The sequence below is a fragment of the Hemicordylus capensis genome, chromosome 3 (genome assembly GCF_027244095.1).
Source record: "Hemicordylus capensis ecotype Gifberg chromosome 3, rHemCap1.1.pri, whole genome shotgun sequence".
Taxonomy (NCBI): Eukaryota; Metazoa; Chordata; class Lepidosauria; order Squamata; family Cordylidae; genus Hemicordylus; species Hemicordylus capensis.
In genome coordinates, this window is record NC_069659.1 from 282,602,296 (window position 1) to 282,622,058 (window position 19,763).

The following is a 19,763-nucleotide window of genomic DNA, read 5'->3' on the forward strand; positions in this document are numbered from 1 at the left end:
GTAGTAGCCAGGAGTTGACACCAATTCGACAGCACGCTTTACCTAGAGCAAACCTGCAAAGGTGTGGGGGTGGGATCCCAGTTGTATAGCGGAGCCCCAAAGCATGTACACTTGTACACATATCAGCTCATTTCAGATATTAAATGAATGTGTGTAGATTGGGAGCAGAGGCTAGAGTTTGTGCAAAGAGCTGGTTGCTGAGAGCCAATCAGTCAATTTCCAGGGTGTCCATCAAGAGCCACTCCACAGCTGCCTTCTCCTCCAGGCACCACCATCCCATTTGCAAATGAGAGCTCTCTTCCAGAAGCCCTGTGACTTCACAGGGGCCTCTAAGGGCAGGATCCCGTTTGGGAGTGAGATGGCCAGGAGCTGATATCTCCTTCTCCTCTCTATCTACAAAAGGCAACCTTCCCCAGAGGCTGCCAAAGTAATCCTCACCATGAAAGTGGGGTGGGGAAAGGCCACCATCAACCTGGAGCTGGAACAGTCAAAGTGCCTGGCAGTGTTTGAGTGTCCTGTTCAAACACTCTCTCCCTTTCTCTCTCTGTTCCAGAGGAACGCTTAGGCCACCAAGCTCATTGTTCAAAATGTTGTTATGTTCTCATAATGCTTCTGATCGACTCTGGGATATATCAAGATCTTACAAGAACTGGACATTCTCCTGCAAATATATACATACAGGGAAATAGACTTTCATAACCATCATCAAGCTTGATCTGCAATGTAGCCTTAACTGTTTTCTTTATGGTAGTGGGCTTGCAGCCTGGACAATCATAGTAATGGGCTTGTGGCTTAGAAGACCCCTAGGCCCCCGTAATGCATTCTCATTTGCCTCACCCTGTGCTTTGGCCTTTCCCTGTGACATTATGAGGCTACTTGCTCCTCCACCTCTGGAGCAGTTTTCAATATTTAAAGAAACTTTGAAGATTTTTTGCCCCACCCCAATAAGGTGAAAAACCATGTTCATGCAGCACTTGTAGACATTTTGAAAGAGGCAGCTAGTGTGCGTGGAGTATGGGGTGGGAGGCAGAACGGAGTGAATATCTGATTCCCTTATTAGTACAATTTTTATTTGGCATTGCAAACACAGGAAGAAACCAGGCTCATCCAACTGGATAAAGATAAAGTGTGAATCCTGTCTTTTGATATATATGTATCAGATAATTCTAAAATTTCTACTTGGTTACTTGAAAAACATTTTGAGATACAGTGTGGGGGGAAATTAATCTGGTGGAGGGGTGTGTGTGATTCTACAAATAGATCACCAAATAACATGCCAGATCACATCACAATCTATTCAGGGCATCAGGAAAATTTGTGTAGTGGTTTAAAAAGAAAAATGCAGTTTTAATGCAAATAAGGGGGGAACTGACATGGAAAGGTTGTCCAGAAAAATTTCCAATTCAATTTTTTCTGGAAAGCCATACAGCTCTGGTCTGTATGCACCATTCGTTCATAAACAATCAAAGCAAGGGTGTGACTGACCAAGCTGCACCCTGGCAGAAGTGCTTGAAGGGAAAGAAACATGCATGTTCAAAATAGCTCCAGATCACAATTGGCAAGTCCTGTACAAAACCACTTATTACTCACCATTTCCGTTTTAGCTCCATGTGCTTTTTTGTCATATAGAAGAAATTAAAGACTGAACTGCCAATGAATAAGAAGCAGTTAGTCATGTACATCTTATGACCCATACAGGCCTGGTACAGCCCTTCCTTTCCTCCCTTTTACACAGGGAGCTCTTTCCCTGCCTTGCCTTCTCCTTCCAGTTAGTTGCCCATCTCCTGACTGTACATTCTCCATTACAACCTTGTCACCCTTTTTTGTGCCTAATCCTTCTCTGTCTCTGTGAGGCTGCCTTAATAGTTGATCCACTCACTGACCACTTCTTCTTTGCAGCAGTTTACTCTAACACTACTAATCAATAGGAAGAGTCAGTCTCTTCCATTTAGTCTCTACAAGGAGTCTGACCTGCAAGTATTTATAGCTGGGCCAAATCAGGTGGAACTTGGAGGCTTCCTGGGGGATGGAGACCTGGAGAATGGTGCTCTGGAAGAACAGGCCGCCAATTAAGCAAAAGTATTGCTTAATTCTTGTTTTGCTTTGCAGCTATGAAATGTGCTGGTGCATTGGGGCACCAGCATGTAAACCTAGGTTAAACCCTGGTAGGTCCTGAACTTCTCCCCAATAAAAATACTTCCAGTCATATTCTGTGTCTTTTTTGCTGCTTAGGCTGCATCTTGGAAGTGAGCTTCCTACAGCTTTGCCACTGCAGAACAAAAGGAGAGCAAGAAAGAAAACTCTCCTCAAATACAAGAATGATGTGGTAAGGGGGAATCGTACTCCAACATATTTCCTCTGCTTGTACAGACTAGCAGTGCAATCCTAGACACAATTTACAAGGGAATAAGTCTTACTGAGCTTAATAGGATAATTCCGTATTGACCCAAATAGATGACTACTCTGAATTTAAGATGACCCTCTTTAAAAATATGGCTTAAATACAGGTTATACTACTTACCCAAAAGGAAGAGGATTCTAAATTTAAGATGAACCTCCAGTTTCTAACATCAAAGAACTTGGGGGGAAACCTAGCCTTGGATTCAGGTAAATACAGTCTGTCCAGAACTACACTGCAAGTCCACTGCACTGGCACGGCAGTTGCTTTCTCCACAATCATGAATGCTGCTGGTTCGATTGAACTGTTCATATAGTGTGGACTACAGAGCTCAGATGTGGATTGTAAGTGCATCAGATTTCTAAATATTGCTCACACAGATATACCATTGCCATATATCTTTACTTATTTATATTTTATTCCTTTATTTATTTAGCACAGGTTTGTGTCTGTAGCATGATGATGATTCCTATCCGCTGAAAGAACAGGCAATAAATTAACATCACATTCCAAACGAGTTGTCATGTTAGTTTGTTTCAAGTTTGCAATACAGATAAAAGGCTGTTCTTGACAGATGGCTGTGTCCAGCAGCTGTAGCACAGTGATCTTTATTGTAAGGCTCAGGACTCAGCCAGTGGCTGCTCCCATCAACCCCGGGTGAGGCTCCCTAACTGTTTATTGGGCCTGAGCAGAGCTTTGGCCAAAGCTGAATACTCTGCACAGTTGCCCTGGCACAATGAGGAGGCAACCGTTCCCACCATTCCTGTAGGTGGCTGTTCTCATCGGCACTTTGCCCAGCACTGGTGGGATCTTTTCTAGACTGTGAGCCCTTTGGGGACAGAGATCCATCTTTATTTATTTCTATCTATGCAAACCACTTTGGAAACTTCTGGTGAAAAGCAGCATATAAACATTCAACATATTCGTCTATAAATAATTGTCATATTTGCATTGTTTAAGGGAAACTGAGCCCGTGGGGGGTCAGTGACTCCATTTTATCATTTTTTAAATTGACTTTTTTCACAATTGCACTCTTCTTTAACATTTAGGGAAAGAAGCCTTCTTCCCCTCCACACACACTCCTTGGCCTCCCCCTACCCCCATGAACAAATGATTGATGTTGTTGCTGCTGTTGCTGCTACTCTTGAGTAAGGGTTGCAACTGAGAATTTGCCACATTTGCATGTAATGCAGAACTGCGGGTCCAATGGACCCACTCCCCACCCTGCTCTCCTGCCCATATTCAGACATAATGGAGAGCAGTCAGATAGACTGTAGAGAGGAGGGGGAACTGGCTGTGCTGGCTTCCTTCTTGCATGAAGGACAGCCCGCACAGCCAATAACAGCCAAAGAGAGGGAAGAGCTTCCTCCCTCTGGTTCCAGACAGCCAAACCTGCAGCTCCTCATTCACACGTAACACAGGCTAGAGCTAACCTGAGGTTGGAGTAGCAAAACTCACTACAACCCAAGGGTTCAAACTGGAGTTTGGAGAGTGAAAGCTTGGGTCACTTTCCACGCGGAACGGGCATTTCGGTGGGGTGTCATACATTTGGACGTACAGATCAACCTTGGGCCCCTTCAATTCTGGTTTTGTGATACATGCAAATGGGGCAAAAGCTTCCATTTCACTCTGCCAGGATCACAGATACTGCAGTTATTTAAATGGCCAAAACCTCAAACTATGCATGTGTAAAAACCCTTATGCCTATGTGTCCAATCTGTGGATGGTATAATAGCCTCTGAAGGGTCTAGTTTTCACCCCAATGAGACAAGAAACAAACTAGCTAGTGATTTCCTGTTACAATCTATATTCATTATAATCTATAACAAACAAATAGCATTTGTACTATATCACTTATTCTTCCTCCTCAGCAATGGAAAGATAAAAAGAACAGTAATATAACCAACAAATAAAATGGATGACATTGTAACCATAACAGCAGAATATATAAATAAAGAACAATTCAGCATGGTTTCAAAGAGTGATTCATTAAGTGGGGTTTTCAGCAAGTGTGTTGTTGCTGTTGTTGATGATGATGAGTACACTAAAAATTACATTCAAACATGGTTTGTTTCATTTCAAGCCCCACATGAGAGCAGAAATAGAAGGGGATACTGTAGAAAAGGAGTTTGATAAACTGGAACAACATTTAGATTAAAAACAATTTCAGTAGGAGGGATAGGAGAAAGACATTAAATGACACAGACTAAGTAGTTCTCCTAGAGTTACATAAACCAACAGGAAGACTAACAATATTAACTTGGCTTGCTACTTTGCATACTAAACCCATACGCTATACTAGCTATTTTCTGCTTACATGATCAGCACGGCTTCTAGTTAATTCAATTACACAGAATTGTAAGAAGAAGTAATTCTGCTAAAATTACATACACCAAAAGGAAGACTAACAAAATTAACCTGAATTGCATACATACTAAACCCATGATGCTGTTAAGGCAGCACACTCGTCCCATAGCACTAACCAAGGCCTACTCAACCATTATGTAAATGCAAGAGCCCTTTCTTCTTAAGAAAGCACAGTTTCTGGGTGCCGGAGGAGACAGTTGCAATTTTTATTTGCATAGCTCAGGCTGCTGAAGACGAGCTCCTCCCTTTTTTGTGCTGCTGAGCCATCTTACTCTGGTTATGAAGTGTTTCATTTTTTCCACTAATATTTTTTTTCCTGCACTTTCCCCCCCTTAAAGGCACAATGTTTCCTTTGAAAACATCAGAATTAAACTAGCCTCCTTCCTCCCTTCCTCCCCTCCTCTCTCTCTCTCACTGCCTGTACAGTCCCCACCCTGACTGAAAACTTTCCCCTCCCCTCTCAAACTACAAAAACAGGCCCTTCACAAGCAAAAGGAAGCTGCTGGAAACCAACATCCCGGCTGATTTTAACAATTTAATCTGTTGGGAATTTCTGCATCTGATCCCATTCTTTGCCCTCAAGTGCAGGCTGGCCAGATGTACCTGGAATAAATTCAGAACTCACATGATCCACTAAAGAGGCTCAGGAAATTGGTTTAACAACCCCCCCTGAAGTAAGTGACTTATGTTTTTCTCATCATGTTTAGGGTTGGTTTGAGGAGAACAGAGGCTGCCTGAAACTAAATATGTGCTCCAATAGTCAATAGAGACATCTGTTTCTGATGGGAAAAGCCCCTCTCCCACTCACCAGAGATGGAGGGTTCCTATTATTAGCTCTGCTTTAGGAAGGAAAGAAGTTTGCTAGGCTGCCGGATGTCAGGCTTAGACAACTAGAACGGATTAGATTCGTCGCCTGTTTCTCCCGCCATGAAGTTACCAAAGCATTGTTGTTCTGCAATAACTGGCAAAGCAAGCATCCTGACTTTGTTTACATGCAATAGTCTTCTATATGTGAGTTGTTCTTTTGCATCGCATAAAGATGTTTTAAGGGGTCTTTTTATTTTGTTCTTATTTTGACAAGCCCGATGCAATGCTGCCAACTTTTAAACAATAACATCTTCACAAATTGCCAAATTTAAAGTGTGAGCATGCATTTATTTTATAAAATCCAAGCCTTGACTTAAGTAAGGGTGGGGCTCCCAGGCATTAGAATGAGATGCAAGATGCCAGGAGAATATCTTCTTACCATGATCCACGTGGCTTATAGCATGAGAGTAATAGATTCCCTTTGCTCATAAAAGAGAGGAGGAAGAAAGGAAAAGACAGAATGGAATAATCTGTACTAGCACAGCGCAGAAAAGGTAGGTTCTCCTCCTTTGAATTGGCCATAACTCCAATTCATATCCCCCACAGAGGCTACTTTTGGCCCTTAGAGGCATATTTGTGAGTGTCTGCAGAATAATTTTCCAGTTTTGTTTCTCTCTCCTGCACAATAATTCTTAACTGCTACCGTTGACTTTACTGAAAACATAGGAATTGGAAGCCAGCAGCCAAATACATAGGCAACCTCTAACTGATAGATTATAGTTTCTAAATGTGAAGTTAATACTAGAAGAGACATTTTTTTAAAGGACAACACATTTTATTGGGGGGGGAACAGTGGGTCCCTGGTGGGTCCCACTGCTGCCGCCCACCCACTGCTCCCAAACAACGGGAGCCTGGTAGGTCACGGATGGTCAGGTACCACCTTCTGCATCACCAGGCTTGCTGGTCCTCAGGTAGTTACTGTAAGTTAGTACAGGCAGTTTAAGACAGGATATTAATACTACAGACCAGAATCTTCTAGATCCTTAAAGTCAGGTGATCCTGAAGATGTAGTCCAATGCCACTGCATGCTATGTAGCTCCAAAGTTTGTTGTATTCTCTCAGCCGGGCAACTTGTTGCTGGGAGAAACTGCTTCACTCAGCAGCATAGCAAGGTTGGAGTGGACCCAGAGACAAGATTTTAAAATGCCGCCCCCCCCCGCCCCCCCCCCCCGCTCACTGAAGCTCAGGTCATGAAGTAAAGAAATCTTAAATGAAGCTGAATAGTGGTAACAAAACGCAAGTCATTTACTGGTCCTAGAGAAAGACATGCTGTTCTGGTAGCTCCAGGTCTTAACACTCACATCAATTTTGGAGGATGAATACAACTGAAGGAAGCTCGGGCAGGTGTGTGGCTGGGGGATTCAGTCATGTGACTTGCCTCTGGGGGGCCCCCAAGGCAGTGGGCCCCCAGACAACTCTCTCCCCCTGCCCTATTATAGTTATGCCCCTGGCTTCATTGTACCACCTGCATACATATTGCCCACTGGTACTTCCTGAATCACCAGTCATTGAGGGATGGTTCTTGCCAGCACTCAATCCTGGGCCTCTGATAGGCTGAGAGTTGATTCTGATAGGCTGAGAGTTGATACTGAGGATATTTTGATTCTGGGGTGTTGCTGAAATAGGGAATGAAAAGTAAAATGCTTGAGATGGCTTTTCATAATGATGAAGGGTATTTTGGTTTTAAATTGTAAACTATACCTCCTTTCATATATCAAAAATACATGTTGAGGTTTCTGTTAACATATGAAGCTATCTTGTAAGTAAGTTAGACCATTGGTCCATCCAGCTCAGTATTGTTTACACTCACTGGCAGTATGTCTTCAGTGTTTCAAACAGGGGTCTTTACCAGCTCTGACTGGAACAGCCTAGGATTGAAACTGGAACCTTCTGCATGTAAAGCATGTATTCTACCACTGAGCGGCAGCTCCTACAGGATTATATTATTTGCATATTTATTTAAATTGCTGTTAAATGGCAGACAAACTAAATATTCTTAATCAACTGACAGGCCTAATAAGTATATAATAGATTTCATTCAGTGCAGGCCCTATTTCCATACAGCCTTTAGCTGAGCTTATTTATCTGAAAACATTAATATCCTGCCTTTCCTGTCCTAGGCAGCATTTTAAATAACCAAACCAATTAACAATAGGCAAGTGTCTAAACATAACAGCAGAAATGGGGTGGGGGGCAGGAGTCTAGGTACAGGAGGATCAATAGCCAGGCAAATATGTCACCCTCCAAACTCACAAGATGACAAGTTTTAAACACACGCTGAAAATAATGACAAATGGGGGCAGGGGAATATGAGCTTTGAAGAAAAAGAACATTCCACAGGGTTGGTGCCACACCTAAAAAACCTCTGTTCCTTATGGATGCTCGCAACACCTCTGATGGCAAAGAAACCTGGTGCACAGTCTCAGATGATAACTGGAACATACATACAGGAAGGCACATATTTGATGCAGGGTAGGATGCAAGGTTATGTGAAGTATTGCTTGTGACCCAGAAAACCATGTATCCAACACATCTGTCTTTCTCAGGCAGTTTGATTGAATGCTGAACAAGTTTCCATGATTTGATGCAAGGCATACGTGTATTCAAACTACTTGGAAACAATCAATTCAGCATGCACTTAAGTGTAAAAATTTAGAAAATCCAAAACATTCCTCTTTAATTTTTAAAGGGGATTTTATCTCCCAATAATGAGGATTAGTTAAAATAAAGCTTAATATATTTTTACAACGCCAATCCTCTTCAAAAGATTTGAAACTTCTTAAAAAATGAAGCAAAACAAAACACTATTACAGAGGCTCAAATAAAGTGTATATATACTACAGAGCAGAAAAGGCACAAATAAGTCCAAACAGATGCTACAATGGTTAAAACTAGTGGAGTCAAAGAAGCTATAAAAAGTAAGAAAGCTTCATTTACAAAATAGAGTTTTGCCCAGCAAAGAAAGCAGAAAGAGTACAAACACGGGCAAGCCACATGTAAATTGACAATAAGGCAAGAAAAGAAATAATTTGAAGTTAATTTTTAAAGGCATTTAAAAATCAAATTTTCTTAAGTGCCTAGGGTGTAAGAAACAAGCCAGAGAGGGCAGTGGGACTGTTAGATAACAAAGATCTAAAAACAATACTGGTGGAATGCAGGGAAATTCGAAGCTTACCAGTCAGTGGATGAGATGACATGTTCTCTTATGGCTCTGGCAGGAAGTAAAGTGTGTGAATCAGCTGACAATTTCCACAGTGGAGGGGAATAACCATTAGGACCCCCTTAGGATCTGTATTGGGACTGATGCTATATAACACTAATAAATGATGTAGATTCCAGAATTGAGCAGTGAGGTAGCCATTGCCAAGTTCAGTGAGGATACCAAATTATTCAAGATAATGAAATCCCAAAACAGAGCAGAAAGAACTCCCAAAAGATATCTCCAAACCAAGTGAATGGCAAGTGGGCAATTAGAATTGTAGGTGAGATTCAACATCAATGCAAAGTGATGCATTTAGGGACAGATAAGGCAGCTCCAGGATCCAGGGGGACCTCATCTAACTGCTTTTTATAGGGGTTTCTCATACCTAAGCAGTTTTTCTGCCAGCCACCAACACATGAAGGCTAGGCACAGATCAGTAGTAGGCCTTTCTGAGGGCCCCCAGCAGTTGCTAGGGGTGTCAGCCTTCCAGGATTGGCCTATGGCGTCCAGAAATCAGCATGAATCTCCAGCTGACCATTGAAAGCAAACCTGGAGATGTCCATGGTTTGCTATTTTGAAAAATGTTGGACAAAAATATCCAGTAACGGTTTCAGTCAGGATTGGTAACCCTAGCAGCTGCTCAATATGGCTGACCCCTGACCTCAAGTAGGCAACTCTGGGAACAAACCAAATCCAACTTTGGTGAGGGCAACTCTAGCATAATCCATTTATTAAGGAAGCAAAGATGTTAGTTGTGGGGTTTTTGTTCTTGTTCTTGTTTTTTTGTATCCCTGTAGAGGAACTGGGCTTCAGAACTGTTCAATGAGAAGCTACATCCCTCCCAGCTATTTGAAGAGGCTCCTGATAATCCTCCTAATGGTGGAGCCTTTTTAAAAAGAAAACCACCTGCAGGCTTTAATTCAGGCTCAAACACTGATAGACTGTGATTGTTTAACAATTCATTCGTTGACATTCATACAATTGTTCTATGTTTCTGATCATACGTGTGAAGTAACAAAAACAGGTAGTGAGAAATGTTTTTGAAAAGGCAGCCACTAACCAGAGTTGCTGACTGGAGATATCCCTGCTTCATAAACACAGTGATGGAGATTAAATTAGCTATAACCAGCCTGGAAAATGAAGTCATAGCAGAAGATTAACCAAAAGCACTTAGTGTGCAGGGGAAGGCTGTCTCCACCAGGAATTGCTTGAGCTTCCTGAGTCACATGACCTGTCTGGCTTCTGACAGAGTACTAGACTAGATTACTAGACTAGATGTAGCTTTAATTTGCTCCAGCAAGGCAGTTCTTAAGTCCCCATGCATTGCAATGCACAGAAAGTCTGTTTTGCTTGAAAGCTCGTAATTCACATAACCAGTTTTCCACTCCCCCACCGCTGAAATCTGACATGGTATTTCTGGGCCTGATAAACATTAGAATGGCCCATTCCTCAGCACTCTCCTGAAATCTTACACAATTCTCTTAATTCAGTTCCAGAGACATTGGGAACCGATTGGGAGCATTATGCGCACAACTCACTTTATGTGCCAGAAATGTGCAATTAGTGCTGCTGCCACTAGATGGCATTCAGCTACACATTAATGCACATGTATAGTGGCTATACTTGTTAGGATACATACGGTAGCTGTCATTAAAGGTGATAGATTCATGTCCTCTGCCACTGGGTTAAAATTAATCAGACAATAACTATGTATTCCTCATAATTTTTGGTGTTAACTCGGTTCAACCCACTCGGACTAATGCAGTAAACTCATGTGATAATTTCATGTTAAATAACAATAATAGTGTGCTGAGCAGAGAGTTCAGAGTCATAAATAGTAAACTGAATCACATTAAAAAGTATGATCCATCTGTCCCAAGCTCACAAAGCACAGTTGGTAGCAAAGCTGGATACAGAAAGAGCCCAAGACCTAACACAGCTTTACTCTGATCATTATAGTATTTGCAAACTCCAGGCAACTCCTGTTGGCCATTAAAACTCATAACTTCAGCTAATGGGTAAAGGTAAGGCAAGCTTGACTGTTTCCTTGTAAGAAGCGGGGAGGTGAGGAATCAAAAGCGATTTGGGATTAAATTGTCCAGTATTAAATGCTGGAAAACTAGTCGTCTTTCCTTTTCTAGCATGATCAGTGGAACTTGCTATTAAGCTAGGAGAGAGCATAGGAGGAGTTACTTTGCTATTATTACATAGTCTTAATATTTAACAGAGGAAATTGCATTGGAGCACTTTAAAACTGAGAGTCTTGACCTGAGGTTCCCAAGATTCCCAAGAATCTTTGAAATATAAACATAAAAAAATGTATAGCCACCTACTAGTCAGAAATAGCATATTTAAAAATTGAAATAGCACGGCTCCTATTTTTATGTCATTCATTTCATCCATAATGTACCAACAATTAAGGTATAACATTTGTACATACAAGCAGCAGTGTTGAGATCCAGTTCCTGAGTAAGACACACAGTGTTATACCAACCAAATAGGTACAGTAAACAGGTAATTTCTAGAACTAGTAGGGACAAACTGATTATATACTAAAACCTAGCATACATTATAGTATGTTTTACAGTTTAGTGTTCATAGGATTGTTATTAAATAGGTAATGTTGGTGCCTATTTAATAAGAATAGGTACCAACGGTCTTTTCTCCAGGATCCTTTGCAGTTACCTATGCCTTGGCCGTGTCCAGGCATTGGCTACTGTAACGTGTTATATGTGGAGCTGTCCTTGAAAAGCATTCAGAAACTACAGCTGGTCCAAAATGCTGCATTGAGTGAGTCTACTTGCTGATCAGTCTAAACTGGCTTCTGATTAATTTCCAGGCTCTGTTAAAGGTGCTGATTACCTCCTTTAAAGCCCTTGATGGTTTGGGCCTGGGGTATCTTAAGGACTGTCTTCTCCCATACGAACCTGCCTATTTGTAAAGCTCTTCAACAGGGGCCTTGATCCATGTCCTGCCTTTCACAGAAGTGTGCTTGGCAGTTACATGGATCAGGGCTTTTTTTGTGCCAGTGTCTCGACTGTGGAACGTCCTCCCCTTGGAGGTGCACATGGCCCAGGGTTGACTGACTCTATTCCTGAGTTTCCCCCCACCCCCTCACTGTCTTTCACAATATGAAGCTATTAACATTGCCAGCCAGCATTACTTTCAGTAGTTACTTTTTAAAGTAAAAAAGAAAATAGGTTTTTTCGCTGATTCCTGAAGATTTCAGGTCAGTCCTGGAGGGCTGGTAACCTTAATATGGCCTCTTCTCCATATTTCCTTTGATGTGGTGTTAAGACTTCTCCCTATTCTGACTAGTGTTTGGTTAGGATTATATCACTTCCTCTGGACCTTTGTAATCACCTTCCACTATGCTGTTTGTTCTTAATTAGTTTTTATTGTGTTTTACTTGCTTTTTACTTGTATGTCACTTGGGGCTACTTTACAGTGGAGGCATAGCTGCTGAACTTTATTTATTTATTTATTTATTTATTCATTCATTCATTCATTCATTCATTCATTCAGTTTCTATACCACCCTTCCAAAAATGGCTCAGGGTAGTTTACACAGAGAAATAAGAAATAAATAAGATGGATCCCTGTCCCCAAAGGGCTCACATTCTAAAAAGAAACACAAGATAGACACCAGCAACAGTCACTGCAGATATTGAGCTGGGGTTGGATAGGGCTAGTTACTCTCCCCCTGCTAAATAAAGAGAATCACCACATTAAAAGGTGCCTCTTTGCCAAGTTATCAGGGAATTGCATTTAAATAAGTAAATAAATGCTTTCTCTTGGCCTTTTGGCATCCATGAAAATGTGAGATCCCAGTGCTTAATGACATTATTCTCATTGCAGCCCATGAAAAGTGAGGCAACTTGTTGCTGTGGAAGTTTCTACTACATTACAACACTGAAAGGCCCCGTTGCACTCAAGAAATAAGATGGCTGCCCTCATCACTGAAAACTTTCGCTTCCTCTCACTTTTCTTCAAAAGCAAAGATGTGATGATTTTCAATGGTCTGGTGGCCCTGGGCACTGTTGGCAGCCAGGAAATATTCTCTGTGGTTGCTTTCCACTGTCCATGTTCTCCAGCCAGGAACTACATCTATGGTCTGGCTGCCATAGGTGTACCTGCCCTAGCCTTATTCCTTATTGGTGTCATCTGGAACAACCACACCTGGAATCTGGTAGCTGAGTGCCATAAGCGAGGAACCAAGAACTTTTCAGCAGCAGCCACCTGCTTGATCTTCAGCTCTGTCATGGGCCGGGCTGCCGTGGCTCCAGTCACCTGGTCAGTGATCTCGCTGCTTCGTGGAGAGGCCTATGTCTGTGCCTTGAGTGAATTCATCAACCCCACCTCCTTGGATATGTTTCCACCTGGCTATGGAGCAGATGCCATGGCCAGGTTCCCTTGTGACGATCTGCCGGGGAACTTGACGAAATTTAAGGATGAAGTTATACGGCGATTAAAATATGAGTCTCAGGTATCAAATGATATATTTTTGTATGACTTGGAGAAACAGTGCTGCCTTACAGTTGGAATATGGAGAATTAAGATCTAAAATATCTGTTTCCATTTGCAAAATGTGTGCTCTTGATGCATTAGGCAGGGTTGCTCAACTGCCCCTTCTGCAGATGTTGGCCTACATCTCCCAGAATCCCTGGCTATTGACCATGTGACTGGGGATTATGGGACTTGTAGTACAAAAACAGCTGGGGGGTCTAAGTTGAGCAGGCTTGCATTAGGGTAATCCATACACCTTGGACTAAATGTATATAAATGCTTTATATATAGATTAATGTCAGTGTTTTTATAAGACTGTTTTGTTAACCAGTTCAAAGGCATCTCATCAGTTTTCATTACCATTTCATCTGCTTTTCGCTAGCATATTCCACTGGCTTTGTTTAAATCTGTTGCAAAAACTAATTCCATGCTATGAACCTTGGATTTTACAATCCATGCTATCATGTCTCTGTGCTGTCTTTGGGTAAAACAAGTCATTTGATTGTTTGTCTATGCACTATTTTAAGCAACACACTTAACTGCTCATTCAGTTTGTTCCATATCTGCCCCCAACTTTGCTAACTTTATCCCAACCCACTCAAAGCAACCAGCAGGATGGCTGATATAGAAGTTCTTGCAGCCCAATGCTCTACAGAAGTTCAGCCCCACTGAATTCAAGAGGGCTGAGTTCCTTCCTGTTGTAAGAGCCTATAGAATTGTATTCTTGAAGAACCAATAGCCATTTTCTGCTTCAGCCTGGCTACTAGATGCTTGGCTCCCACTTCTTTCTCTAGGCCACATGAATGACAGTGTTGGCAGGAATCAATAGGGAGATTGTCCCTGTGTTATAGCTGTCCCTAAGCCCAGTGTAAACATATGGTTATGCTGTGTCAGCAGCTGGTAATAGTTATTAAGTGTAGATACATTCCTAAAGTAAACAAAATACACATGGGAAGGAGGAGCAACCTTGTCTATAGTCCATATTGTTGCATAAGGCATATAGGATTGTTTTCCCTAATTTTCTGGTCCTGTGGAGAAATGTTGTGACTCTTTTTTGATTTAGCAATGCTGCTTGTTTTTAAGTTTCCAGGTTTGTCTTTTCAGTGTGGAGCTGCCCATGAAGTATTTGGAAACGTAGCTGGGGCAGAATGCAACAGTTAGGATTCTTGTGGAGGCCTGGAAATATGCATCTCCCATTTTGTTTCATAAAGATTGGTTATCAGTTTCTTTCCAGGCACAATTCAAGGTGCCTGGAAAGATGAGGTTATTATCTTTAAAGCCCGTAAATGTTTGGGATCAGGTTATGTGAAGGACCACCTCTCCCCACAGGTATCTGCCAGCCCATCAGTCATGACCAGCGGCACTTGGATCAGAAATCTGGTTGGTGGGGACATATAACAGGACCTTTTCAGTTGTGGTAGCCCTATGGACCTCCCTCTGCCATAAGCCCCCCTTGCCCTCTCTCACTTTGGTTTTTCACTGCCTGGTGAACACTTTTTTGTTTAGCAAGGCAATGAGTTTAAGGTGACAGCCAGTGTTCCCTATGACAGGAATTTCCAAACATTGTTGACTACAACTCCCACAATCCCCAGCCAAAGGCCATTGCAGCTAGGGATGCTGGGAGTTGTAGTGAACAGCATCTGGGAATCCCTGTTAGCGGGTACTCTGGTGACAGCCCTCCCCTTTCTATGATTTGATGTCCCTGTAGTGTTTTTAAGTTCATTTATTTAGATTTTGAGTTGTTCTTATTACTCTTTAATTTATTAATCAGCCTTCCTGCAGATGTTGGACTACTCCCATCAACCCTGACTATTGAATACTATGGCTGGGCATGACGAGAGTTGTAGTCAAACGACAGCTGGAGGGCTGAAGTTGTACAGCCCTATTTTAATGCATTGTTTGTTATTATTTAATGTACTGTCAGCTGTGTTGGGGATCCTTGTTAGAGCTGAAAGGCAGAGCTGAGATCCCTGGTAAACAAACAAACAATGACGGAAAGACATGCTGGCTCTTAAAATGTATAATGAAAAGTGTAGAATTCTAGGTTCCAGGAGGGAAGATACAGAATAGTCCTCAAAATTAAAGCTATTAAAGGTGTATTTGGATGCTTCCCAAGGTGGAAACTAGTAATGGTTTTTCTAGTGGATACTTGTACTTCATGGCTGTAAGTTTAGAATGTATCCAAACAATTAAATATTGAGCTGCAGGAATCCTTTCGGGCTGGGGAGAGCGCCTATAGTTCAGTGCACCACACTGACAAACAACTCTTCTACCATTTTGTCCTCTTTAGCTCTTTGGATGGCTACTGATTGGCATGGTTGCAGTTCTCGTGTTCCTCACCAAGTGCCTGAAACACTGTTGCTCACCACTCAGCTACCGACAGGAGGCCTACTGGAATCTATATCGCTCCAATGAGACTAAACTCTTCCAACGCACTGCTGAGGTGCACTCCAAGATTGTGGCTGCCAATAGCGTCAGAAAGTTCTTTGGCTTTGTGTACTTAGATAAGGAAGAGAAGGAACTAGTGCAGGAGTTCTCTGTAGAAGATCTCCAGCCCAGGCCCCAATGGGATGCTATCACTGGGGTCTATATCTATCGTGAGAATAAGGGGTTTCCTCTCTATAGCCGTCTCCATAAATGGGCAAAAGGTGTGATGGGTAACACCTTAGGTCCTGACAGCCAGGAAACAGCCTTCCTTGCTACCTAAGATAGCTGAGATTGTTTAGCACTATTGGCATCTCTATGCTCTAAGTGACTCAGTCTTACCAACTGATCAAAATCTCAGGTGGTGGATTTGGCATGGATTATCATGCAAGGGACACTGATGGTAGAGAAAGAGAAGCAAGGACCAACTGCGGTTGTGCTGTTGAAGACCTCATATAAAATATAGCCGCAAACGCTGCTCTGAAAGAAACAACAAACCAAAAGTAGACATGTACAGTTTACTTCTTGGATGGAAACAAGTACTGATGACTTAATCACAGAAAAGTTCTTGCAATAATGTAGTCCCATGCAGGCGAGAGATGAAGTGACCTGGATGCTCTGCCTTCCAGCTGGTGATGTTGCAGTGGTTTCCTCCTCACTTAACAAATGTTTGTTATGGTTACCACTAGGGGTGGCCCTTCCATTAGATAGTGGGCAGCAAGCTACAAGCGGGCAGCAAGCACTACCCTGGGTACCACCCTGCCATCCACTACCATCACCCTTCTTCACCTCGTTGGTGCACGCTGTTCACTGATGGTGGCGAATGCATCCTATTGTTCTTCATTTCAGGGCAGCAAAATGTCATGGACTGTCCCTGGTGACCACTACTTTAATTTACACCTTTTTAGCACATTTCCTCCAGAAGTATGACTTCGAACATTTTATGGTCATATAGAGGAGGAGGAGAAAATGTCAGCAAGCAACAAGATTAGAGGACTGATTCAGGAACTTCTCTGTTGCCCACAGGGATTTGAAGTTGGGGTATCTGGGACTGGCTGGATTCTGCCTCTACAAGTGGCAGCTGCTCTACTTTTTCTCGGTTTGATTTTTAAAAACTGAAGCAGATTGGATTGTGTTTTTTAATGAATGTGGCTCAGGTTTGGAAAGAGAAGCCAAGTATTGCACTTGAAAACTTTGCATTTGTGATTGCTGTACATTCGCCTACCTGTGCTGCACTTTGCATGATAGATGCACAATTGCTTCCATCCAAGTGTACGAATATGCAGTGGCCTTTACTTTCTCAATAAAAAGTTTGCACTCATATTAGTTTAGGGAGCATCCTTTCATAATCAAAAAGATAGGTATGTCATGGAGGGATAGAGAGGAAGTACTTCTAAAATACCAATGCAGTCACTGCAGTGGGAAAGAATGCAGTGACCAAATACTTAATGCTTTATCAGACGAATCTGAATCCAGCTCTCTGGCTAGCCAAGTGCTTATTGGGGCCATATCAGAACTAGATAACTGTTGAATCTTCTATTTTCCGCTGTAATATGTGTGCTACGAGGTATAGTGCACCTGAGCTGTTCTGGTCTCATGCTTAGATGTAGATTTTGTTCATCTAGGTCTTCTTTTTGTTTCATACCCTGCCTATGGCTGCAGATTGCTAGTATGTACACCACCAATAATAAAGTCCCATTATATAAATATCCTTAATAAAACTGCAGTTAGTGCAAAACACAGAAGCTAGATGATGAACTGGGACTGAATGTATAGGACACCTTCAGCCAGTCTTAAATATTATGCATACTGTAAGCACCCAGTTTGTTTTTGGGCTCAGTTAAAAGGTATTTACTTTTTTTTTACTTTTACTCTTCTATATTTGCTAGTTAGTGACCAAAATAAAAATTACTACTACTACTGTTGCTGCTTTAACTTTTGATACCTTAAATCACTTTGGACCAGGATACTTTAAGGACAATTTCTCCTACATAATGCTCTGCAGTTATTAAGGTCAGAAGCCATTCTCTGGGCCCCTCAGCCTTCAGGGATAAAAGCATGCAGTGGCTATAAGGCCTTCTCAATGGTGGTGCCCTGACCCTGGAATGATCTCCCCAGTGATGCTTGCCTAGAATCAAGTCTGATGTTCTTTTTAACTCTGGTTAGAGATCTTTTTATTTGCCCAGACTTTTTATACTTGTTTTGTTTTTCTAGTGTTTTCATCTGGCTTTTTTGCTGCTCTTTTTACGCTGTATTTTCATACAATTACAGTACTATCAATGTTTGTATTTGAATCTTCATTTTACCAACTTTGATACTATGTCTAAAGGGCAGGACAGGAATGTTCTAAACACACTAACAAATCGTCTTATGAAATTATTTCATATTGCAGGCCTTGACAAATATTCTTTGCATCTAGAAGCCAGCTTGAAAATGTAGGAGCCAAACAACTGACATGTAACAAAATTAGCAGAATTAGTGACAGATGTTATGGAGGAGGGTAAATGGGCTTCTCTTTATCCCCTTTATAAGTAACATACTTAGAACGAAAACAGGGCTGCCTAGGACAAGTAAAGATTTTATTAAATAACTGTCCCTCTAAATATCCTAGTCTTGGAACCATAGTTAAATTTCTAGGTGCTGTGGCTCCCTGGCACCTGGGATTTGTCAAGCCCTGCCCAATTCAATATGAGCCTGCTGGTTCAGATGTAACACAGAAGCCCTGTCCAGGCATTCACTGAATGCTATACACACATACAGGGCTGAAAACAGGTGAGAAGTCCCACGCCAACCCACCATTTACCCTCCTGAGCCTGCTCTTCACACTTACCAGTGTACCTCTGAAGAGATGAATGCTGTAGGCATGATTGTGCCTGTTTCTGTGAATAAAAGCTGCCGAAAGCTCAATTATCTGAGCGTTTGTAATAAACTCTTGTATAATTTAGTGTGACACACTCACTCACTCTCACTCTCTCTCATGCAGTTTTTTCTAAAACTCTTGTAATTTTGCACCGCTCTCAAGATCTCCTTGATGGCAAATTGCCAACTTGTGTAAATAAAATGACTAATGCAACATAACCTGAAACCAGCAAAATATATACCGTATTGTATCATTTCTCAAAGTCAATGCCAGTAAATGCAAGCAATTCCACTTAAATGATAGTCAATAGTCTCCTAATCTCTGGCTTTTCAGACATTCACAGGAGCCCGATTCAGACATTATCCATATGCCCCATTGTAGCCAATTACAGTGGGGCAAGTAAAGTGTGCCGTCAAGTTGATTTTGACTCCTGGCGACCACAGAGCCCTGTGGTTGTCTTTGGTAGAATACAGGAGAGGTTTACCATTGCCTCCTCCCTCACAGTATGAGATGATGCCTTTCAGCATCTTCCCATATCACTGCTGCCTGATATAGGTATCAGCAGGGATTCAAACAGGCAACCTCATGCTTGCTAGGCAAGTCATTTCCTGCTGCACCATTAGGTGGCTTTACAGTGGGGCAAAGGGAGAACAAATTCCACTCCTACCGCATCACTCACCCACATGCCCCGCCACTCATGGTTTCAATAGGACTTATCTGAAGAGCGAAAAGCCCTCCCAGTGATGGTGGGCACATGATTCATTATTGTGAGGGTGGATCAATCCACCCTTGCAATGATGAATCATGTGCCCGCCCTCAGGAGAAGGGCTCTTTTCTAATGTATGAAGGTGAGGCCAAGATACATGTGGGATTCCAGACAATGGCTGATATCCTAACAAAGCAAGGATGGAGCAGGAGTCATGTCCTTGCTGGTGGAGACTGTTCTGAATGCAGCCAGAGGCTTCTCCACTACCACACAGTGCTTGAGCCTCGGGAACATATTTATGGAAGGCACAGACAGGGAAAACAGGGGAAATTGCTCCCGCTTCCCATATGTGATCTGTGCTTGTGGAGGAGCTCTCCACAGTAAGGATGCATCTTTCTGGCACAAGTATGCTTCATTAGTCAGGATGTCAACCA

At 42.1% G+C, this 19,763-nt stretch overlaps 1 protein-coding gene across 1 annotated transcript; it reads left to right on the plus strand.

Moving 5' to 3' along the window:
* Positions 1-5,252: 5,252 nt before the first annotated feature.
* Positions 5,253-18,047, plus strand: CALHM2 (calcium homeostasis modulator family member 2). Its single transcript, XM_053311904.1, has 3 exons — positions 5,253-5,439; positions 12,692-13,319; positions 15,630-18,047. The coding sequence occupies exons 2-3, from the start codon at positions 12,777-12,779 to the stop codon at positions 16,044-16,046; spliced, it is 960 nt and encodes a 319-aa protein (XP_053167879.1). The 5' UTR covers positions 5,253-5,439; positions 12,692-12,776; the 3' UTR covers positions 16,047-18,047.
* The last annotated feature ends 1,716 nt before the right edge of the window (positions 18,048-19,763 follow it).